Genomic DNA, 23,375 nt, shown 5'->3' on the forward strand with positions numbered 1-23,375 from the left:
ACAGGTTCCTCGTTCACGAACTCGTCTCCCGGCTCTACTCAAAACAAGAACACAAGCAACGGAACCACAATCAATCACGGGAAATGCACAAGCAACATGATGCAAAACATGTATGATATGCGAGACGTGGTATGCGGTGCAATATGCGTGCTCCGGAAGAAAAAATGATGAACAAGGCAGTAACTTGGCAAACCAAGCATGCCACTGGAAAGATGAAATGATTTCGGCCGAAATCGATATAAAGATCGCCGGAAACGGATGCACGGTTTGCAAATGGCAAGCAAAACAAGAATGACACGATTCTGCGATTAACAGCATGATAGCACTTAGAATACACCAAGTAACAACGCTACAGCACTACAACATAGCAACAAAGCATATGTCAGTAATCTACAGAAGATGCTTGACAAAAGATGAACACTGAGCTACGGCTAGATCACACCCCAGCAGGTTCAAACAAGCATGGCAAAAGTGCAAAAGATATCAGGTTCACAGAGTTGGTGAAATTACTGGACATGGCTGAAACAGCATCAGGTAGCAAAGTTCAGAGCAAGCAAACAACATGCTAAGGGAACTTAACATAGAAAAACAAGGCATGGCTTGAATCTACTAAATGCATATGACAAAAGACCCTTAGTGACCATAAGCCCAAAAGGACCAGAAGATATGATGGCAACCATGTAAACATAGCAAGTTTCGTTAACAGGTTTCAGACTTGGCAGAAAACAGAGCATGGCAGAAACAGACATTATGGGGCATCTTTGTGAGCTTGATGCACTCATCACAAAGCAATGAATGACAAAACAAGCAAACCTACAGCAAGATGGCATGTTTATGAAGCTATCCATGGCAAGAGAAAATACATGGCATGAATGGATCAACTACAACAACCTTGGCAAAATTGAATATCATGTTACAATCTGCCAGAAATATTTTATAGCAAAAGTAGAGCAAGATTCAAACATGCTATGGCACTCCATAATTGCAACCCGGGGCATGGATAGATAGATCACAACTATATCTACAAAACATCCTTAGTAAACATCTCCAAAAGGAGCACGTATCTCTCTGTAACCACATGGATACATAGCAACAAAATAACAGCAGTCACAGACTTAGTAAATTTACTGTCCCTGAAATCAGTAACATCACGAAGCCTAGTTTGCATGCTTGTGCTAGTCACCATAGAGATCACAAAAATACATGGCATACACCCCTGTAAATATGGCATGGCATACAACAAAACACATGTAGAGCTCATGCCCATAAGATGCACGGATTAAATGCAACAAAAATAACAAATCCTCATGTTCTGCTAAGTAACAGCAGTTAACAACAAGTAGCACTCTTGCACCAGAGATTTGGGCATCAATATGGACTCTAATGAACATGGTGCAATGGAACAAAATGTAGAGCATCATGAGACGAACATTTCGATGTATTACACGCACGACGGAGCTATATGCAGAGAGTTATGATGCAATGAACATGGGCATGTACTGAAAATATCTCAGGACTTGGGATTTTTGACCGGGGGGAAAAGTCAACCTAGCGCTCAGATCTGGATCGGCCGGCGCTCGAGCTCGGGGATGGAGGCGACGGCCGGCGTGGAGAAGGAGGGCGACGGCGAGGGAAAGGAAGGAGGCGGCCGGAGGCAGCGGAGGACGACGGCGGTGGGGTCGGCGACCGCGGGCGGAGGAGGCGCGGCGGCGGCCTCGGGCGAGCTCGGCGATGCGGCGGCGACGGGCGACGGGCGGGGAGGACTCGGGCGGCGGGGAGCCGCGCACGGGCTCGGGGGCGGCGTACGGGCCCGGCGGGCCGCGGGCGGCGCGGGCGGAGCGGGCGCCACGTGGCAGGCGCGGAGTGGCTGCAGGCGGCGGCGGGATCCGTCCGGTGGCGACCGGACACGTCCGGTGGCGGCGGGGATTTTTTTAGGGTTTTGAACTGCGGGGGGATTTCGGGAGAGGCACTTATTTATAGGTAGAGGGAGCTAGGAGAGTCCAAATGAGGTACGGTTTTCGCCCACACGATCGTGATCGAACGACCTAGAGCATGGAGATGACTTAGAGGGGTTTTGGGCTGTTTGGAGGGGGGTTTATCTGCAACACACAAAAGGACTTTGCGGTTACCCGGTTAACCGTTGGAGCATCAAACGACCTCCAAATGGCACGAAACTTGACAGGTGGTCTACCGGTGGTATACCAAGGCCACTTGACAAGACTCGGTCCATTCCGAGAACGTTCAACACCCGCTCATGAAAAGAAACGAAAAGGGGGTGCGCCGGTGCATGTGGGAGTGTCGGATTGCAAAACGGACAACGGGGAAAATGCTCGGATGCATGAGACGAACACGTATGCAAATGAGATGCACATGATGACATGATATGAGATGCATGACATGAACAAAATGCAAAACGAAAAACAAAACCCGACCACGAAGGGAATATCATAACACATAGCCGGAAATGGCAAGAGTTGGAGTTACAAATATGGAAAGTTACATCCGGGGTGTTACAACACTCCACCACTACGATAGGATCTCGTCCCGAGATCTAGGACTGAAAGAACTCCGGATATTCGGAACGGAGGTGGTCCTCGCGTTCCCAGGTGGCTTCTCGGCCGGAATGGTGCGACCACTTCACTTTCAGGAATTTGATTGACTTGTTGCGAGTCTTGCGCTCAGTTTCTTCAAGAATAGCAACGGGATGCTCATGATAAGACAGATCTTCTTGGAGGTCAATCTCTTCGAAGTTGATGGTGCGCTCTGGAGTCTTGAAGCACTTGCGAAGCTGTGACACGTGGAACACATCGTGCACGTTCGCGAAATTGGAGGGAAGCTCAAGTTGATAGGTGAGGTCGCCTCTTTTTCCAATGATCTTGAAAGGACCCACGTATCTAGGGGCAAGCTTCCCTTTGATACCGAAGCGACGAGTGCCTTTCATTGGAGAGACGCGGAGGTAGACATGGTCTCCGATCTCGAAAGCCACATCACGGTGCTTACTATCATAGTAACTCTTCTGGCGCGATTGCGCGGCTTTGAGATTTTTACGGATGACTTTACACATTTCTTCAGCTTCTGTGATTAAGTCATTGCCAAGAAGTTGGCGTTCACCAGTCTCTAACCAATTGAGAGGAGTACGGCACTTTCTGCCATAGAGAATCTCGAATGGGGCCTTGCCCGAACTTGCTTGGAAGCTGTTGTTGTAGGAGAATTCGGCATATGGAAGACAATCTTCCCATTTCATGCCAAAGGAAATGACACAAGCCCTGAGCATATCTTCAAGAATTTGATTTACTCGCTCGACTTGGCCACTAGTTTGAGGATGGAAAGCTGTGCTGAAGCGAATGTTGGTGCCCATGGCCTTCTGGAAGGAGTCCCAGAACTTAGAAGTAAAGATGCTTCCACGATCTGAAGAAATCAATTGTGGAATGCCGTGCAAGGAGACAATTCTGGAGGTGTATAGCTCTGCCAACTGAGCTGCTGTGATTGATTCTTTGATTGGAAGGAAATGAGCCACTTTAGTAAGCTTGTCGATGACAACGAAGATAGCATCATTTCCACACTTGGACTTTGGAAATCCAGTCACGAAGTCCATTTTGATATGATCAAACTTCCATTCTGGGATAGCAAGAGGTTGGAGGAGACCAGCTGGTCATTGATGTTCTGCTTTCACCCTTCGACAGACATCACATTCGTTCACGAATTGAGCGATTTCTCATTTCATTCGAGTCCACCAATACGACTGCTTGAGGTCATGGTACATCTTCGTACTTCCAGGATGAATGGAAAGAAGATAATTGTGCGCCTCGTTCATAATGACTTTCCTTAGATCACCATTAGGAACCACAATCCGGTCCTCGAAGAATAAAGTGTCTCTGTCATCAATGCGATAGCACTTGTATTTGGAAAGACCCTTGTCGATGCCATGTTTCACCTTCTTCACCATGGTATCCAGGAGTTGTGCCTCACGAATTTGATCTTCCAAAGTAGGAGAGACTATGAGGTTGGCAAGAAAGCCTTGAGGAACAACTTGGAGATTCAGCTTGCGGAAAGCTTCACAAAGATCTGGTTGGAATGGCTTGAGGATTAAGCTGTTGCAATAAGCCTTCCTGCTCAAAGCATCTGCAATGACATTGGCCTTGCCTAGAGTATACTCAATACTCAGATTGTACTATTGAATCATTTCGACCCATCGAGTCTGCCTGAGGTTGAGGTTGGGCTGAGTGAAGATGTACTTGAGACTCTTGTGATCGGTGAATATGTCCACTTTTCTTCCCAACAAGAGATGTCTCCACGTTATTAATGCATGGACAACTGCCGCCAACTCAAGATCGTGAGTGGGGTAGTTCTTTTCGGTGGGCTTCAACTGACGAGAGGTATAGGCCACAACTTTCTTCTCTTGCATTAACACAGCACCGAGACCTTGAAGAGAAGCATCACAGAAAACTTTGAATGGTTTGGATTCGTCAGGAGGAGTTAAGACAGGAGCTGTGACGAGTTTCTCTTTGAGAGTGTTGAAAGCAACGTCACACTCAGGAGACCAGACATACTTCACATGCTTCTGGAGGAGGTTGGAAAGAGGCTTTGCAATCTTAGAGAAATTCTCAACGAATCTTCGGCAATAGCTTGCAAGACCAAGAAAACTGCGGAGCTGCTTGACATTCTGAGGAGGTTCCCAATTCACAATTGCGGACACCTTCTCGGGATTAACAGCGATGCCCTTGGCAGAGATGATGTGACCAAGGTAAAGAACTTCATCAAGCCAAAACTCACATTTGGAAAACTTCGCATAAAATTGATACTCTCTGAGCTTGTCGAGCACCAATCGCAAATGTTTGGCATGATCCTTCTTATTCTTGGAGAAGACCAAGATATCATCGAGATACATCAGGACGAATTCATTGGTATAGGGGTTGAAGATGAAATTCATCATCTGAGAGAATGTTGGAGGAGCATTGACAAGGCCGAAAGACATCACAGTATATTCATAAAAACCAAAGCTTGTTCTGAATGCTGTCTTGGGAATATCTTCTTCACGAATGCGAATCTGATGATAACCCATACGAAGGTCAAGCTTGGAGAATACTTTAGCACCTTTGAGTTGCTCGAATAGCTCATTGATGTTGGGAAGTGGATACTTGTTCTTGATTGTCTTCTTGTTCAATGGGCGGTAGTCGACACAAAGTCGTTCTGTGCCATCCTTCTTCTGGACAAAAAGAACACCACAACCCCATGGAGAAGAACTCGGTCTGATCAAACCCAGACGCTCTTGTTCATCGAGCTGTTTCTTCAATTCCTTCAGCTCCTTGGGTCCAAGCTTGTATGGATGCTTGCAAACGGGTTCAGTGCCAGGCTCAAGATCGATAACGAACTCAACTGGCCGGTGAGGAGGCATACCCGGAAGCTCTTCTGGAAAGACATCTTGGTACTCACAAACGACTGGAATCTGAGAGATGGCATTCAACTCGCCCTTCTCATTGAGAGAAAACAACCGAATGGTTTCATCACGAGCGGCATAAATAATCACATCCTCAGACGAGTGTGTCAATTGAATTTCCCTGGCAGCACAATCAAGTTGAGCCTCATGCTTAGAAAGCCAGTCCATCCCGAGAATTAGATCAATATCCGAGTCACCAAGAACCATTGGAGAAGACAGAAATTTATAGTTGCCCATCTTGATAGAAACATCCGGAGCCATCATTTTGGTATTCATGAATAATCCCGGAGAGGAAACCGCTATCGGCTTAGGCAGATCAACAGTATGCAGATTGTTCATGGATGCAAAAGGTCTTGATATGAAAGAAATAGATGCACCAGTATCAAATAAGACTTTTGCAGGAATATCATTAACAGGAAGATTACCCATTATCACATCAGTAGATTCCTCCGCTTGAGCTGCATTCATCATGTTCACCTTTGCAGAGTTTGGATTATGCTTAACCACTGCATTGCTGGAAGATCTCACAGGAGGAGGAGGCGGAAGACGCCTTTGGTTGAAGAATTTGTTAGCATAGTGACCTTTCTACTGACACTTGTTGCAAGTCACCTCTGAGAGTGGACGATGATAAGGAGCATTCGACTTTGGAGCTTGATTCTGAGACTTGTTCTGATAGCCAGAGTTGGAAGAGTGGGAAGATCCATGGCCACCTTTGTTCTTCTGCTGGTAAGGCTGACGAAACGGAGGAGGAGGAGGCAACCAGAACTTCTGTTGTTTGGCAGCCACAAGTGAGGAAGAAGAAGACTGAACTGCGTCTCTGACTCTCTTCTTAGAAGCTTCACACTTGAGCTGAGCAGCCTCTTGCTTCAGTGCCATATTATAGAATTGATCAAACTGAATAGGCTCAACAAGAACGAGAGCTAACTGCAGATCCTCTCTAAGGCCACCTCTGAAGTGATAGATCATGCTCTTTTCATCAGGAACGTCTTGTTTAGCGAAGCGAGCAAGTTTCTGAAACTGGATGTTGAATTGATACACAGACATGTTGCCTTGCTTGAGATTGCGGAACTCCTCACGCTTGCTCTCAACAACACTTTGTGGAATGTGGTGCGCTTTGAAGTCCCGACAGAAGTCAGTCCAAGTGATCACACGACCTCCTCTGGAATCTTTGTATTGTTGATACCAATCAGCAGCTTGGTCCTTGAGCTGAAAAGAAGCAAACTTGACATAGTCCTCAGGCCTGTCATTGCTACATCCAAAATGCTTGTTGATGTCCACGAGCCAATCATCGGCATCCGTGGCCTCGGCACAGTAGCTGAAAGACTTGGGCTGATTTGCGAGAAACTGGTTGAGGGTAGCGAAGTGAGGCTGATTGTTGCCTTGACCTTGATTTCCTTGATTGCCTTGCCCTTGGGTGCGTTCTTGCAAGAGTTGCAGAATCATTTGAGCATTGCGTTGGTGGCTGCCATGATAGCTTGCCATGCCTCCGGAGGCGGAGGTGGTGGCGGAGGGTTCGCCTGACTCCCTTCATTGCGATCCGGATTCTGACGCGTTGGCGGAGCCATCCTGAAGAGGGTGACATCCGTTAGCATCTTGATAGACAAATAGTCAAGTAGAATCAACGGATAGAAATTGCAACATATAGTCTTCACAATAAACATTCGAACGAGGATGAACGAATGAATTCCATAGTAAATCATCACACTTCCATAAGTTGAGAAGCCACTTAGAAAAAGGTATGGAATCAACATTTGACTTCGAAGCAACTCGAATACCACAATTCAAAACAAAACAAAGTATTGGCTTGCAGAATAAGCCGGAACAAACATATGATAGAGATTTCGTCCGAAGTTTTCGTGGTGGGGCCCACACGGGCTCGATCGTACAGCACCATCATGTACAAGGCTGTGCACATGACATACGAAGCATCCCTGAGTCGGCATAGCCAAGGACTCTTTAAGACACTACGAGACCACTGTAAAACCAACCGTGGAAAGGCGGACCACTAGACGTCGAACCCCAATCTCATATCAGGCGTCTGTCGGAAAGATATCCTAGGAGCTACTTGAATTCCCACTTATAAACTCCCGAAACTTTCTGGTTATGCAATCTGATGTTGGGGATACAGGGGACACAAAAATATATCACCCAAACTAGCAATCCCTAGATCCAGCTGTATCCATCCGTCAACACATAACCAAGAAACCTTCGGAAATCGTGTACCTCAACCTTCGAAAAGCATCCGTTATACGAGTTAGGGCAATACTCCCGAACTCCCGCCCCAGTACTGGGTGGCGTCGAGGTGATCTCACCAACAACTGCATAAAAGAGATTTCGATGTCGGCGAAACTCAGGTATTCCAGAACTGCAACGATAAAATTGTGACGACAACACCTCGGAGCTCAACTCCCCGGGACACTGCCACAACCCCTAAATGTCAGGAGGCACCAAGAACAATGTTCTCGTCACAAAACCATCGGAACGATTCTAAGATACCCGCGTGATCCTAAAATTTGTTTTAGTGAAATTTGAGGAGAGAAGAGTCAGAACTTCTACGTCAGGAGGCCTCACCAGAGCGACGAAGGGACTGAGGAGTAAAAAGAATCCTACTCTCCGATATATATAATCCTAAGACTCAAAACATTTTTGTTCTAGACTCAACAACGCCAGCGATTCGATCAAGCAGGGGGCTCCTAAGTCGGGGATGGCTCTGATACCAACTTGTAACACCCACGATGCGGCTATATCTCCCACGTGTCGAGGCATGACTTAGAGGCATAACCGCATTGTGGTTTTGTCGCAAGATGACCCTTCTTGCGACAAAACCACAATGCGGTTATGCCTCTAAGTCGTGCCTCGACACGTGGGAGATATAGCCGCATCGTGGGCGTTACATGAGTCAAGGGCTTGATTACTTTGCTTTGATCTTGAGGGAATAAAAATAAATAAAAAGATCATATTGATCTTATGGAGAGTAATGACTTCACATATGAAGAGTATGATGAATAAAAGTTGTTGAGAGTTGACAAACATAGTTTTGGTCATCGTTGCAATTAATAGGAAGTAATAAAGAAAGAGAGGTTTTCACATATAAATATACTATCTTGGACATCTTTTATGATTGTGAGCACTCATTAAAATATGACATGCTAAAGAGTTGATGTTGGACAAGGAAGACAACTTAATGGGTTATGTTTTCTTATATCCGAAATAAAGTATATTTTCATGGATCATCCAACATGTTGAGCTTGCCTTTCTCCCTAATGCTAGCCAAATTCTTTGCACCAAGTAGAGATACTACTTGTGCTTCCGAATACCCTTAAACCCAGTTTTGCCATGAGTGTCCACCACATCTACCTATGGATTGAGTAAGATCCTTCAAGTAAGTTGTCATGTTGCATGCAATAAAAATTGCTCTCTAAATATGTATGATTTATTAGTGTGGAGAAAATAAACTTTATACGATCTTGTGATATGGAAGCAATAAAAGCGACAGACTGCATAATAAAGGTCCATATCACAAGTGGCAATATAAAGTGACGTTCTTTTGCATTAAGATTTCGTGCATCCAACCCTAAAAGCACATGACAACCTCTGCTTCCCTCTGCGAAGGGCCTATCTTTATTCTTGTCTTATTCCTTATGCAAGAGTCAAGGTGATCTTCACCTTTCCTTTTTACATTTTATCCTTTGGCAAGCACACTGTGTTGGAAAGATCCTGACATATATATCAAATTGGATGTGAGTTAGCATGAACTATTATTGTTGACATTACCCTTGAGGTAAAAGGTTGGGAGGCAATACTATAAGCCCCTATCTTTCTTTGTGTCCGATTAAAACTCCATAACCACAAGTATTGGGTGAGTGTTAGCAATTGTGAAAGACTAAATGATAGTTGAGTATGTGGACTTGCTGAAAAGCTCTTATATTGACTCTTTCCTATGTTATGATAAATTGCAATTGCTTCAATGACCGAGATCATAGTTTGTTAGTTCTCAATGAAGTTTCTGATTCATACTTGACATTGTGAATAGATTATTACTTGAGCATAAGAAATCATATGACAATATATATATATATATATATATATGTTGCTGTTATAAGAATGATCATGATGCCCTTATGTCCGTATTTTATTTTATCGACACCTCTATCTCTAAACATGTGGACATATTTATCGTTATCGGTTTCCGCTTGAGGATAAGCGAGGTCTAAGCTTGGGGGAGTTGATACGTCCATTTTGCATCATGCTTTCATATCGATATTTATTGCATTATGGGCTATTATTACACATTATGTCACAATACTTATGCCTATTCTCTCTTATTTTATAAGGTTTACATGAAGAGGGAGAATGTCGGCAGCTGGAATTCTGGGCTGGAAAAGGAGCAAATATTAGAAACCTATTCTGCACAACTCCAAAAGTCCTGAAACTCCACGGAAGTTATTTTTGGAATTAATAAAAAATACTGAGCGAAGAAAGTACCAGAGGGGGCCCACACCCTGGCCACGAGGGTGGGGGTGCGCCCTACCCCCCTGGGAGTGCCCCCTGCCTCGTGGGCCCCCTGGCAGGCCTCCGGTGCCCATCTTCTGCTATATGAAGTCTTTTACCCTGGAAAAAATCATAAGCAAGCTTTCGCGAAGAAACTCCGCCGCCACGAGGCGGAACCTTGGCGGAACTAATCTAGAGCTCCGGCAGAGCTGTTCTGCCGGGGAAACTTCCCTCCGGGAGGGGGAAATCATCTCCATCGTCATCACCAATGATCCTCTCATCGGGAGGGGGTCAATCTCCATCAACATCTTCACCAACACCATCTCCTCTAAAACCCTAGTTCATCTCTTGTATCCAATCTTTGTCCCAAAGCCTCAGATTGGTCCCTGTGGGTTGCTAGTAGTGTTAATTACTCCTTGTAGTTGATGTTAGTTGGTTTATTTGGTGGAATATCATATGTTCAGATCCTTTATGCATATTAATACCCCTCTGATTATGAACATGAATATGATTTGTGAGTAGTTACGTTTGTTCCTGAGGACATGTGAGAAGTCTTGCTATAAGTAGTCATGTGAATTTGGTATTCGTTCGATATTTTGATGAGATGTATGTTGTCTTTCCTCTAGTGGTGTTATGTGAACGTCGACTACATGACAGTTCACCATTATTTGGGCCTAGAGGAAGGCATTGGGAAGTAATAAGTAGATGATGGGTTTCTAGAGTGACAGAAGCTTAAACCCTAGTTTATGCGTTGCTTCGTAAGGGGCTGATTTGGATCCCTATGTTTCATGTTGTGGTTAGGTTTACCTTAATACTTCTTTTGCAGTTGCGGATGCTTGCAATAGGAGTTAATCATAAGTGGGATGTTTGTCCAAGTAAGGACAGCACCCAAGCACCGGTCCACCCACATACCAAATTATCAAAGTAACGAACGCGAATCATATGAACGTGATGAAAACTACCTTGACGATAATTCCCATGTGTCCTCGGGAGCGCTTTCCCTTATATAAGAGTTTGTCCAGGCTTGTCCTTTGTTACAAAAAGGATTGGGCCATCTTGCTGCACCTTATTTACTTTCATTGCTTGTTACCCATTACAAATTACCTTATCACAAAACTATATATTACCGATAATTTCAGTGCTTGCAGAGAATACCTTACTGAAAACTGCTTATCATTTCCTTCTGCTCCTCATTGGGTTCGACACTCTTACTTATTGAAAGGACTACGATAGATCCCCTACACTTGTGGGTCATCAACGATCTCGTGGTAGATCAACTCTTGTAACACTCATATTCATCAAGATCAATCAAGCAGGAAGTAGGGTATTACCTCCATAGAGAGGGCCCGAACCTGGGTAAACATTGTGTCCCCGTCTCCTCTTACCATCATCCTTAGACGCACAGTTCGGGACCCCCTACCTGAGATCCGCCGGTTTTGGCACCGACAGTTAGTCCTCAATTTTCGTCCCTTTTGGTCATCCGATTACAAAGGGGGAGAAATTTGAGTTAGTCTTCAAGCGGGTCTTATATATGGGCATTTTTTCGTTAAGTTACAACTCTTGCTCTTCTGAGGTGTTTGCTCTGATGAGTTGTAAACTTAAGTCCGATGGTGGTCTGACACTTTTTGAACTGCTTTCTGCATGCTTATTTCCTCAAGTACCTTAATGCACGCATGCTGAATTTTGTTAGACACCATATTTCATCATGCATTTCAAATTCTTCATATCATATGTTAAATGCGTGTATGAATTACAAGATATAGGGGGAGATCTCCATGATATTACTCTACAATGTGCATTTGCTATACAAAGAAAATTTCTCAAATATGTACATCTTCAGGGGGAGTTCTTCTATATCTTGCAATCAAATTCCTCAATATCAGTATTTACACTTCATATGTTTATCCCCGTTGAAAACTTAACCAATTTGTCATCAATCACCAAAAAGGGGGAGATTGTAAGTGCATCTAGTGCCCCTTAGTGATTTTGGGGTATTGAAGACTTATAGGTTAAGGGACTAATGTGTTTGTGAGTGTACACAGGTTCCATAAGCCTATGAGGAGTTTGATATTTACAAAGAAAGTCGACCCCTAAAACTGAATGTCTTCATTTGAAGACTTTGGTTTTCTTGAAGACTTTGAAACTGAGGAAATTGGTGTGACCTTGAAGACTTCGATATTGATGCGAGGATTATGAAGCGTGAAGACTTTTGTTTTCGTAGTTTCATTTTCTCTTTCTTGAGTCATAGGAAACACCGTACTGTTAAAGGGGTCGAGGTAAAACTAAAACACTTTCCAAGTGATGCTCACCTCAAAATCCTACACCTACCCAATCCTTTCGAGTGAAGCCATTGGAAATCTCATACAGTTCAGTCAATTTCTTCAGTGACAGAGACGAAGATCTTCTATTCTCTGAGGAATTTGTTCTGACTGAGGAGTTAGGAATTCGCCAGTGCGAATTGCCTACAAGTGAGGAACATGATAGCCCTGAGGAATTTGAGAGCTCAAATTTCCGACCGTTGCTGTGCTACGTGCCAGCTGTCCCAAAATATCCTACCCACCTAACGGTCATATCATTGAAGGGCATTTATGTCTTATCATGTCGGGCTGCTCCTAAGCTATAAATAGCTGCCCCCTACAACCACTAGCTGGTTAGCTGCTCCGAGAGAAACTGACACTTGTCATTGAGAGCATCCCATCCTCCGAGGACTTTGAGCGAAAATCATAAAGTGAGGAAAAACCCAAACCCAAACACCTACAACCCAAAGTGATTGAGCGTCACTGAAGAGATTATTCCTGTATGGAACCGACGCTTGTTACCTTTGAGGACTGTGCATCCTACAGACGGTTAGGTGTCATGGTTTAGAGCATCCAAGAGGAATTGTGGATCGCCGAGTGACCGAGTCTGTGAAGGTTTGGAAGTCACCTGAAGACTTACCATGAGTGATTGGGCGAGGTCTGTGTGATCTTAGCTCAAGGAGAATACGGTGAGGACTGTGTGTCCTCAGGTTTAAACACCTAGCCGCTCCAACCAGACGTACGACTGTCACACCAGTTGGCACTGGTCTACCAAATCATCGTCTTCACCAAGCTACTGGTTCTATTTCCTCAACCCTTTCATTTCCTCATTCATATGTTGATGAAATTGATCATTACTGTTTGAAGACTTTGACTGAAGACTTTCTCAATTTCCTCAACCCTAATTCTTCAGTCACTTTGTCTTCAGCCTTCTTATCCTGTTTACACGCTACCTGTGCTCAGTGTATGTTTCATTTCATCATGATGACTATGCTACTGCTTTGTTATGCATGCACCTGAGTACTTATTCCGCTGCTTGTCTTTCGTTTCTTAGGAAATTCCTCAAGTTGAATTTCCTCAGTGACGAATTTGTAAAAATCGCCTATTCACCCCCTCTAGTCGATATAACGCACTTTCAGTCACTAAATCGATGTCAAACTATCTAGGTGGACTTCTCCGAGGTGTAGTCGGTGAAACGAGTGATCGTGGAGTCAGAGCACGTGGGGGCATCCTCGCCATAGTGGAGGACCAAGCATTGTCGGGAATGATGGTCGGTGGACTTAATGGCACCGGGTCGTCACTCTCCTTACATGGTGGGGCCTTGCTCTCCTTAGTTGGTTGATTCTTCTTGGCCAGATCCTCAAAATACTTTATTAGGATCAGCTGCGGGTTCTCCTTAATGAGCGCTGCCAAGTGGTGCTTGGCGTGCTTCTCCTTGACCGCGGAGTAGACCCTAACGAAAGATGTGTCGTCGGAGGAAGCCATAACCGCGAAATCAATCGATGCTAACACCTTTTATCACACAATGAAAAATAACATAAGAATCAAACATCAAAGATTACTTCTAAGCAAATTTATCATGGTGGACACTCTCACAGATATTTTGACTTTCGGTGATGGTCGAGCTGGGCGAGCCAATCGTGCGTTATCAAGGTATAACAACAAGAGCTCACCCAGATCAACCGCCATCGTTAAAAGTTGATTTTCTTCCTCCAGGAACAACTCTCATCGACTGTCAGTGATGGCCGCTCTTTCTCTGCTCCCCTTGTTCTACCAAGATCTCAGAGGAAGAGCGGAGGAAGAGCGACCCCCTACAACAACAACAGTCGGTAACATCTCTCATCTCTCAAATATGGTGGACACTCTCTGGTGGTTGTATATATGGGGGACACTCTCACTGGTATTTTGACTTTCGGTGATGGTCAAGTTGGGTGAGTCCATCATGCGTGACAAAGGTATATCACAGGACGAACTCGGCCAGATTGACCGTCATCGTCAAAAGTCAATTTCTTTCCTCCAATAACAACTCTCAGCGACTATGGGTGATAGTCGCTCTTTCTTTGCTCTCCTGCTTTACCAAGATTTCAAAGGAGGAGTAGAGGAAGAGAGACCCCCTACGACAACATTCGGTAATATCTCTCATATGTCAAATATGGTGGACACTCTCTCATAGGTATTTTGACTTTCCGTGATGGTCGAGTTGGGCAAGCCCATCGTGTGTTATCAGGGTACAATAGGACGAACTGTCAAAGATCGACTGCCATCGTCAAAAGTTGATTTCCTTCCTCCAAGAACAACTCTTATCGACTGTTAGTGATGGTCGCTCTTCCTATGCCCCTCCTATTTTAAAAACATCACAGAGGAGGAATAGAGGAAACGTGGCCCCCTATGACAATAGTCGGTACCATTCCTCTCAAAATATCTCTCATCTGTCAAATATGATGGACACTCCCTCAAGACAAAAAAAGTACTAGATAAAAACTAGAACTACTAAAAAACTACCACATAAAAACTACAACAAAAAACTACTACAAAAACTACTAGATAAAAACTAATAAGAAAACTACTACATTACTAAAACAACATAAGCTATACACACACAAAATACTACAAAACACAGGACATAAAAATTACATACAAACTACTACAAAACATACAAAACTAGCTACTACAAAACCTAAAAAAATGCTCACGTTGGGGTGTGTCGGTGGAGAAGCCGGTGGGGTGGGGCGACCAGTTGGGTGGGCGCCGCGACGGAGGAGGGTGGGGCGCCGGTGGGGTTGGGGGTCACCGCAGTCCGGGGCGCGACGATGGGGGTGGCCGGAGGGGGGAGGAGCGCAGGTGAGGAGGAGCGGCCGGAGGGGGGAGTCAACGGGGGGTGTGAGAGTGCCGAAGGGGGCGGCGACTATGCGGACTGGAATAAAGAGAGAGAGAGAGAGAGAGAGAGAGAGAGAGAGAGAGAGAGAGAGAGAGCGAGGAAATTGACTTAAGTGTCCTGCACAGGTTTTACTAACTGTCTGACAGTGGGGCTCTTGAAAAAGGTCTTCAAACCTAGATCTAGGTTTTGACCTTTACCGAGTGTAGATCCTGGGAAAGGCGGATGACCCACAAGTATAGGGGATTAATCGTAGTCCTTCTGGTAAGTAAGAGTGTCGAACCCAACGAGGAGCAGAAGGAAATGACAAGCAGTTTCAGCAAGGTAATTTCTGCGGGCACTGAAATTGTCGGTAACAGGTAGTTTGATAGCAAGATAATTTATAACGAGCAAGTAATAGGAACGTTAACATAAGTGCAGCAAGGTGGCCCAATCCTTTTTGTAGCAAATGACAGGCCGGAACAATCTCTTATAATAAGCAAAGCATTCTTGAGGACGCACGGGAATTTCATCTAGTCACTTTCATCATGTTTGTTTGATTCGGGTTCACTACTTGGATAATTTAATATGTGGGTGGACCGGTGCTTGCGTGCTGTCCTTACTTGAACAAGCCTCCCACTTATGATTAACCCCTCCCGCAAGCATCCGCAACTACAAAAGAAGAATTAAGATAAAATCTAATCATAACATTAGACATATGGATCAAAATCAGCCCCTTACAGAATAGCGCATAAACTAGGGTTTAAGCTTCTGTCACTCTAGCAGCCCATCATCTAATAACTACTCCACAATCCATTCCCTTTGGCCCAAAGATGGTGAAGTGTCCTGTAGTGGACGTTCACATAATACCACTAAGGGAATCACAACATACATATCATCAAAATATCGAACAAATACCAAATTCACATGATTACTTATGACAAGACTTCTCACATGTCCTCAACAACAAAAGTAACTACTCACAAGACATATTCATGCTCAAGATCAGAGGTGTATTGAATAGCATAATAGATCTGAACATATAATCTTTCACCAAATAAACCAACTAGCATCAACTACAAGATGTAATCAACACTACTAGTTACCCACAGGTACCAATCTTAGGATTTGATACAAAGATTGAACACAAGAGATGAATTACAATTTTGAGATGAGATGGTGCTGTTGAAGATGTTGATGAAGATTGGCCCTTCGACAATGAGGGGGTTGTTGGTGATGACGATGGCTTCGATTTCCCCCTCCCAGAGGGAAGTATCTCTGACGGAATCGCTCCGCCGATTAAGTCGGGGGCGTCACAGGGAAGCTCGGTGCGTTCGCTCCGCTTAGTAGTTTAGGTTTGGTCTTTTTAGTCCTCGCAGGTGCAGCGCTCGGGCGGTTGGCGATGCTTCTTCTTTAATTTTGTCTTGGCTTCGCTCCTCATAGAGTTCGTTAGTCGACGGAGCTCCGACATAGATTCCTACTGTCTCCTTCGGTTAGTGAGGTTAGGGTTTTCTCGTCATGTGGCGAGATTTGATGTCAGGTGCTTCACATCTATGCAAGAGTTCAATAGTGACAAATGCAACTCAAGGGCGCTGGTCCTTGGGCACGTGCACCAAGACTTACCGTCTGTCATCGACAAGGTCCAGCCTGCTCTGATAGGGGAGCGGCGACAACGCAGCGTCAGCGCCTCATTCTGGCGGCAGTAGTGGTCGTTCGGTGGTCTCGAATCCTCGACGTAATTTATATTATGTTTGAGATAGTTTATACTTTTGATAAACTTTTATAATAGATCTGATTATTTTCGTAAAAAAAACTACAAACCGGCTTTGTAATTTCTTCTTCTTTTGAGGGGTGCTTTGTAATGGTGTGTGCTGATTAGTAGATGTATGGACCTTTTCGCGAAAAAATAAGAACTACGGACTGGCTACCCCACACAAAAAAGAACTACGGACTGGCTCACGTTTGGCACGCATGCATAGGCCCCGAGGAAAACAGAGCACGCATGCATTCGGCCTATTTCCGGACATGCCATCCATAACCGCATTTGGCCCAAACCGAGGGTTGCGTGCCGTCCCGAAGAAAGACGAGAAGGAAGCTTCCTTCCTCCTTCGGGCTGCTCGAGCGTTCGCTTGAGGACATTTTGCATTAGTTATACTCCGTGCCTCACTGCGTGCTTTTTGGCAGATTCCAGTGTGACGTTTCGCCTTTTGAGTTCTTTATGTGACCGGCATCTCGCCTTGTATGCGCCTTGCGTTTCCTCCTTGTCTCACTCACGCAGCGTGCCCCGCTCCCGTCACACATGCTTTGCACAACCACGTCACGAGCGTGCCTGGCTGTCACCCATACAGTTTTACCGTCCTGGTAATGCGGCCGCAGTTACGGTTAAGATGCGATAAGATTAATTGACTGAAATTATGTAATAAAAATCAATTCTTTTCTGCACACATTAATTTATCATTTTTTTTTCTTTTTTCGGAAAGGAGCATTACCTCCGGCTTCTGCATGAGGACGATGCATGCATCCATATAACATCAATTTATCATTGTGTTTATGGACAGTGTAAAAGACACACAAAAGACACATATTTGGACGCCATTTATAGTTAGGTTTCCCTCTTTTCTATATTTGTGGATCGAATTAAATATGAAATTATGTGTGACCATAGACACATCTTTGGTCAACCTGCTAAATTGCACGAAAATATGGGATCAAGCATTGATAGTGCTAGGTTTTTTTTCCTGTCTTTTTTTAAGAATTTCCGCATACCATTAAAGAAATATCAAATTACAACACGAACTCGCGAAAACCATGAGAGGAAATGAGAGAGGACGCATGTCCAGCAACATTTGCAACAAAACTCCACCAAAGCGGATTTCAGCAACTACCATCCTCGCCACTTACCGTCTTCAGAGGCGACAAAGCACCATCGTACCATGAGGGCTTTGTGAGCTGAACAAGAGGCTTCCTGCCGGCAAGGACATTGTCGTTGTGGCACATTAACCGGGGATCATCCATGTACTCCTTGAAACCAGATGCGCCGCATGTCGTCGGAGCAGAATGCTGGAACCGCCACCCACCAGGCTCCAACTTTGTACTTGGACCTTCAGCTTCCAACAAACAAAGATGACACCGCACGAGATGGAATCCGCCATAGACATAATAAACACCACCAGATCTATAACACCAAGAAAACGGTGAAATAAGGTACCCACAGCTCCCTAGAGTCCACCACCAGGGGCGTCGTCGAGATGAGGCTGAGATCGGGGAAAATTTGTTCCAAGCACCGACGTCACCTCCATCCAAACATCGACGTAGGACACACTAATACTAACCCTAACTACAACCAAAGCAGAAAGCCAGGGTTTCCCCAACCATCCATCGCCAGAGTGGCAACCAGAGGGGGAGATAACCCATAGCCTCACTGGCACAAAGAGGGAGGAGTTGGTTGTCTCCTTGATCGCCATTTTTCTATGACCAGGGGGAGCGAAGCGGTTAGTACATTGTGAGCCACCGAAATACATAGGTCCTCGAAGAAAAACTGAAAGAAGCATGGGCAACGACCACGAGTATGACCATCATTATTCCCTACCAAACGACAGTTAACGTGGCAGGGGCCTATCATAGGGTAAGGACATACCAATAATGTTTATCGATGCACCTAGATCATAGAGTAACGACAGACCAGTACCATTTACCGTTGCGCCTATATCCGATAGTAATGACAGACCAATACAGTTTATCGTTGCCCCTATATCATAGGAGTAACGAAAGACCAATACCGTTTACCATTGCGCCTATATAATAGATAAATGACATACCAATACAGTTTACCATTACTTGTTAAAAAATATATGCAACCTAAAGACCTTTGCAATAATTCCTAGCCACAAACCTGCATACCTTAAATGTTTGTAGGTTGCATTCTCATTAGCAAGCGAAAATGCTCATCGTACCATTTTATTGCTCTTTTCGATATGCAATGTCATAACAATTGTATATGCACCAGTCTATAGATACTCAACAGTAACTGATAAGAAAAAGTCACACATATTTTTCACTTCCGTGGATTGTGCTTGCGATGTCGCCGACACGAAAAGAACAAGTTGCATATTCCGACTCGTCGTTTTCATAGATCCCGAGGGCCTATAATGATCCACTCGTTTTTTGATACATATAATTGTATTGGTCATAGAATCAACAGGATCAACACACCACTTTTCACATGACTCTTTAGTATGAATCTAAGCAAAATATCTATTTTGTGGTGCTTATCATACAAAATCGACGTTGTAAAGGTTTAACACTCATTTTTTTTACTTATCTACGAAGTACATAAGCTTGTATTTCTGGAATAAATTTTTATAAAAAACCAGGAATATTTATTTGTGTGGAATGTTCATGAAGTTTATTGGAACTGGATCAAACAATAATTAAATTGTTTTACTTGAAGACCAAAGAACTGATTAAAATAGAAATTGATTGGAATTCCACATAAGTACTCCCTCCGTAAAGAAATACCAAACGCTCTTATATTTCTTTACAGAGGGAGTAATTATTTCTACGGAATGGGCTTTTCTATGGCACTGGACCAGTAACAATGCAAATAAAAATGAGCTAATGTTTGTCGAATATTAATTGTAAGGAAATTAATTCTCAGCAAATGTATTAATTTTTACGTGCACAACACTGATCGAATTCCACTGAAAAGAGTTGCCATTGGGATCTCAGTGGCAAGAGCCCTTTATGCGCATACGGACATACCTATATTTGGAAGTTTGTATGGAGCAGCGCCTCCCTGTCAGCTGTAACAAACTCGTCATCACTGGCTCTTGCTTGCTCGAGTGAGATGTACCGACAGCCCGGGCCCACTGCGCAACAGCTGACCTCCTGAGAAAACTGGCTACTCCTGGTCTACATGGGGCGCCAGAGACAGAGATGGGATCCAAGGGCCCATCTTTGCCTGGTCTGTGTAATGTGTGTACTTGGAACGTCATATTCTAGGAAGGTTTCTTGCCGTCGGATGAACGTGGGCCCGCAGATTAAAGGCTGAGGCGGCACCTCCTGCTCTATATGATGCGGGTCCCTGGATCTTCATCTCGACAGCGACTTGCCTTCTTCCCTGTGCCCAGACTCTTCCCCTCTCTCTCTCGCTCGATTCCGCGAAATTCCACCCTCCTTCGCCGACCTCCTCCCTTGTTTCCGAGTTCCGACCTCCGGCGATGGCGTCGTTGGGGGACATGCTTTTGAACCAGGAGCTGGCGGCGGTGGCAGCCATGTCGGCGGACGCGCACGGCAGGTTCGAAAGGTACACCCTGAGCCCTGCCCATGGTTTTCCCCACTTCCAGCAAGCTGGCAGCGCTCCGGCAGGATTCCCCGACACGGGATTGCTCGTTTCCGGCTTCGGCATGCCTCCCTCCACCTTCATCATGCCGGAGGGGACCCACGCGGCCGCCGGTTATGGCGCTGAGGCCGTCCCGGTGGAGATCCCCGTGGTCCGGCGACAGAGACCTGCCGCCAGGAACGATGGGGCGACACCGTTCAGAGGACCGTGGACGGAGGAAGAGGATGAGTACGTGAACCAGCTGAATCTGAGTCGTTTTTTGAGCAGCTTGATCTCGCGGCATGCAAGCTGTTCTGCTTAATTGATCAATTTGCTTTCTTGTTTGCAGAGTTCTCAGGAGATTGGTCGATGAGCATGGCGAACATAAGTGGGCGACCATTTCAGAGCACCTCCCGGGACGGATCGGCAAGCAGTGCCGTGAGCGATGGACAAATCACGTGCGTCCCGGCATCAAGGTGATGCACCATCGCAGCTTATAGTCTTGATCTGATTTTAATTATGGGAAATCTTTCATAGATCTATATGATTCGGAAATCTAAATTGTCTTAGTTTAGTTTTTACTACGTTCGAAGCATGCTGAACTTTTGGTCGTACAATTCGGAAGTGGGTATTAAGTGAGGAATGAATAGTTCGTCATGCTGCATGCCTTTATTTTAATCATTAACTGCGCCAATTTCTTCATCAAGGCCACTAATTGTTCGCGTGAGTAATTTTGTCCGTGCCCCTTGAGAAGAGATTGGAGGGAGAAAATGGTCAAGCACATTAGTTCTACATTTTTTTTTTGCAGAATTGCAGATGCACAAGCGTCTGAAAATCGTGTATGTTTAGCGGCGTGGCCGCCTATTGTCTTTGTTTTCGACCTTTTTTTTTAATTAACCAAGCACCATATGGGGTTTTAGCTCAGTTTCCCTTGTAGGCAGGATCAATTCATCTCTATACGCATATGAATTGCTGGAGGACCTTGCCGTCTGAAGACGTTCGAAAAAAAACCATTCAATTTCTAACGACTATTTGTTACTCCTTGCCGAGTTTCAGCCAGGCCATTCAGCCAGGCCAAGCTTCAGATGTCTATATATTATTGAGCTTTGTTGCGAGGATTCAGCGACGCAATTTATTTCTACCAATATAAGGCGAATTTGAAAAACTACCACGTTTCCGTTTCAGAATGAATATACTATCGTAGTACTAATATGTCCAGTATGATATGCAATTCAATTACACTTGCTTGTGCCAATCATCTGAAGACATTAACTTTTGATTGACATAATCACATTCCAGAAGGAGCACATCTGGACTGAGGCGGATGACATACTGCTGATCGACGCGCACAAGGTCCACGGAAACCGTTGGTCGTCGATCGCGAGGTGCCTGCCCGGCCGGTCGGAGAACGCCGTCAAGAATCACTGGAACGCGACAAGGCGGAGCCTCAAGTCGAAGCGCCGGTTCAAGAAGAAGACGAGCCAACAGGCCGCCCCGGGCCAGTTCACTCTCCTCGAGGAGTACATCCGCGACAAAATGATGGCTGACGAGAACGTGGCGCCGCCGTCTCCATCGGCCGGCGTCGCGTATGACGGCCAGATCGTTCCAGGTGCCGCTGCAATGCTGGCCGTCTCCAGCCCACACGGGATGGGTCAGTACCTCCACCCAGCCAACGCGGCCGGGTCATCGTCCCAAGCAGGGATGATGAACCTGAGCGTGCCGTTGCCGGACCTCAACGTCTACAGCGGCGAGATGCTGGAGCGATACTACTACCCGACCTACAGCAACAACCTGCTGCCCTATGGACCAGAGCCGGCATTTCCGCAGATGTTTAGTGCCCAGGGACGCATGCATGCTGCATGCACGAACCTTAACTTGTTCCCGCTCCCCCAGCACCCCGGTGGCGGCTACTACGGCAGCGAGACGGGTCGCAGCAGCGCCGGTGGCAGCAGTGATCAGGACGAAGACGTGGCCCAGATGGCCTCCAGGGAGTTCCAGACGTCCGAGGACGAGGCCACACTGGACCTCACTGGCTTCAACTGAGGCGGTCCGTCCGCCGGCCGGATCGATCCAAGTACCCTATCCATTAATTTCAGTTTGTCGTTTTTACCTTTCCGAGCATTTTACTTTATGGTTGGTTCAATCTGCTGTTGTTGTATACTGTTGCCCCAAGAACACACTTGTGTGTTTGTGCGGCGTGGCATGCATGTATCTTTAATTTCCGTATTGTGAGTACTGTGTAAAAGTACCTTCTGCCGAACAATTTGTTGGAGAACCTTTGTTGTACCTGTGTTTGTTTCTAGCGATTCACCCTATGGATTTCTGTTCCCGACATTATACTCCATCGTTGCTGCTGTGTTGTGTGTTGAGCTAGGATGTGTTTGTTTCTACGAATGGAGCAGGGACTTCATCTCATTGACCAGGTGGCCATTAAGCGAGAAATCTTTCGCCTTGTCTTTGATCTTGCTCACCACCGACTGAGAATCGGTCTCGTGGAAAAGCTTCCACACGTTTATTTCCATCGCCAGCCGGATTGCCCTGCGGCAGGCGGGCCAGTAGTTCCGCCATCTCCTGGTCAGCAGCAGAGGGAAAGAAGTGGCGCGCCCTGGCAAGGAGCGCACCATGATGGTCCCATAGGACCTCTCCCCGCTCCGAAGTCTAGCGCTTTCGACATTGCACCATCGCCGTTTGCCTTCACCCAAACCCTCCTCTAGCGGGCACCACTTCTCCACCAGGCCACGCGTGGAGGAACTCGTCGCTCGCTCTTGTACCAACTTCCATTCTTCATTCAGTCGGAGCACCATGTACATGACTTGCACTGGATCTTCCATCTTCTGGTCCTCCTTAGCACAATTCCTAGAACGTAGAACCGCAACTCCTACAAGCTGTGTAGCACCACAACCTTCTCTTCCATCCCGGCGCCACCTTCCATAGAAGCATCCAGCTGCGTAACTTACAGTGGGAGTCAGCATCTGG

At 45.5% G+C, this 23,375-nt stretch overlaps 1 protein-coding gene across 1 annotated transcript; it reads left to right on the forward strand.

Moving 5' to 3' along the window:
• The first annotated feature begins 20,179 nt into the window (after positions 1-20,179).
• Positions 20,180-22,685, forward strand: LOC109749424 (uncharacterized). The gene is made up of 3 exons (XM_040404449.2): positions 20,180-20,648; positions 20,749-20,875; positions 21,699-22,685. Exons 1-3 carry the CDS (start codon positions 20,299-20,301, stop codon positions 22,440-22,442), a joined length of 1,221 nt encoding a protein of 406 aa, XP_040260383.1. The 5' UTR covers positions 20,180-20,298; the 3' UTR covers positions 22,443-22,685.
• Positions 22,686-23,375: the final 690 nt, after the last annotated feature.

The sequence above is a fragment of the Aegilops tauschii genome, chromosome 3 (genome assembly GCF_002575655.3).
Source record: "Aegilops tauschii subsp. strangulata cultivar AL8/78 chromosome 3, Aet v6.0, whole genome shotgun sequence".
NCBI lineage: Eukaryota > Viridiplantae > Streptophyta > Magnoliopsida > Poales > Poaceae > Aegilops > Aegilops tauschii.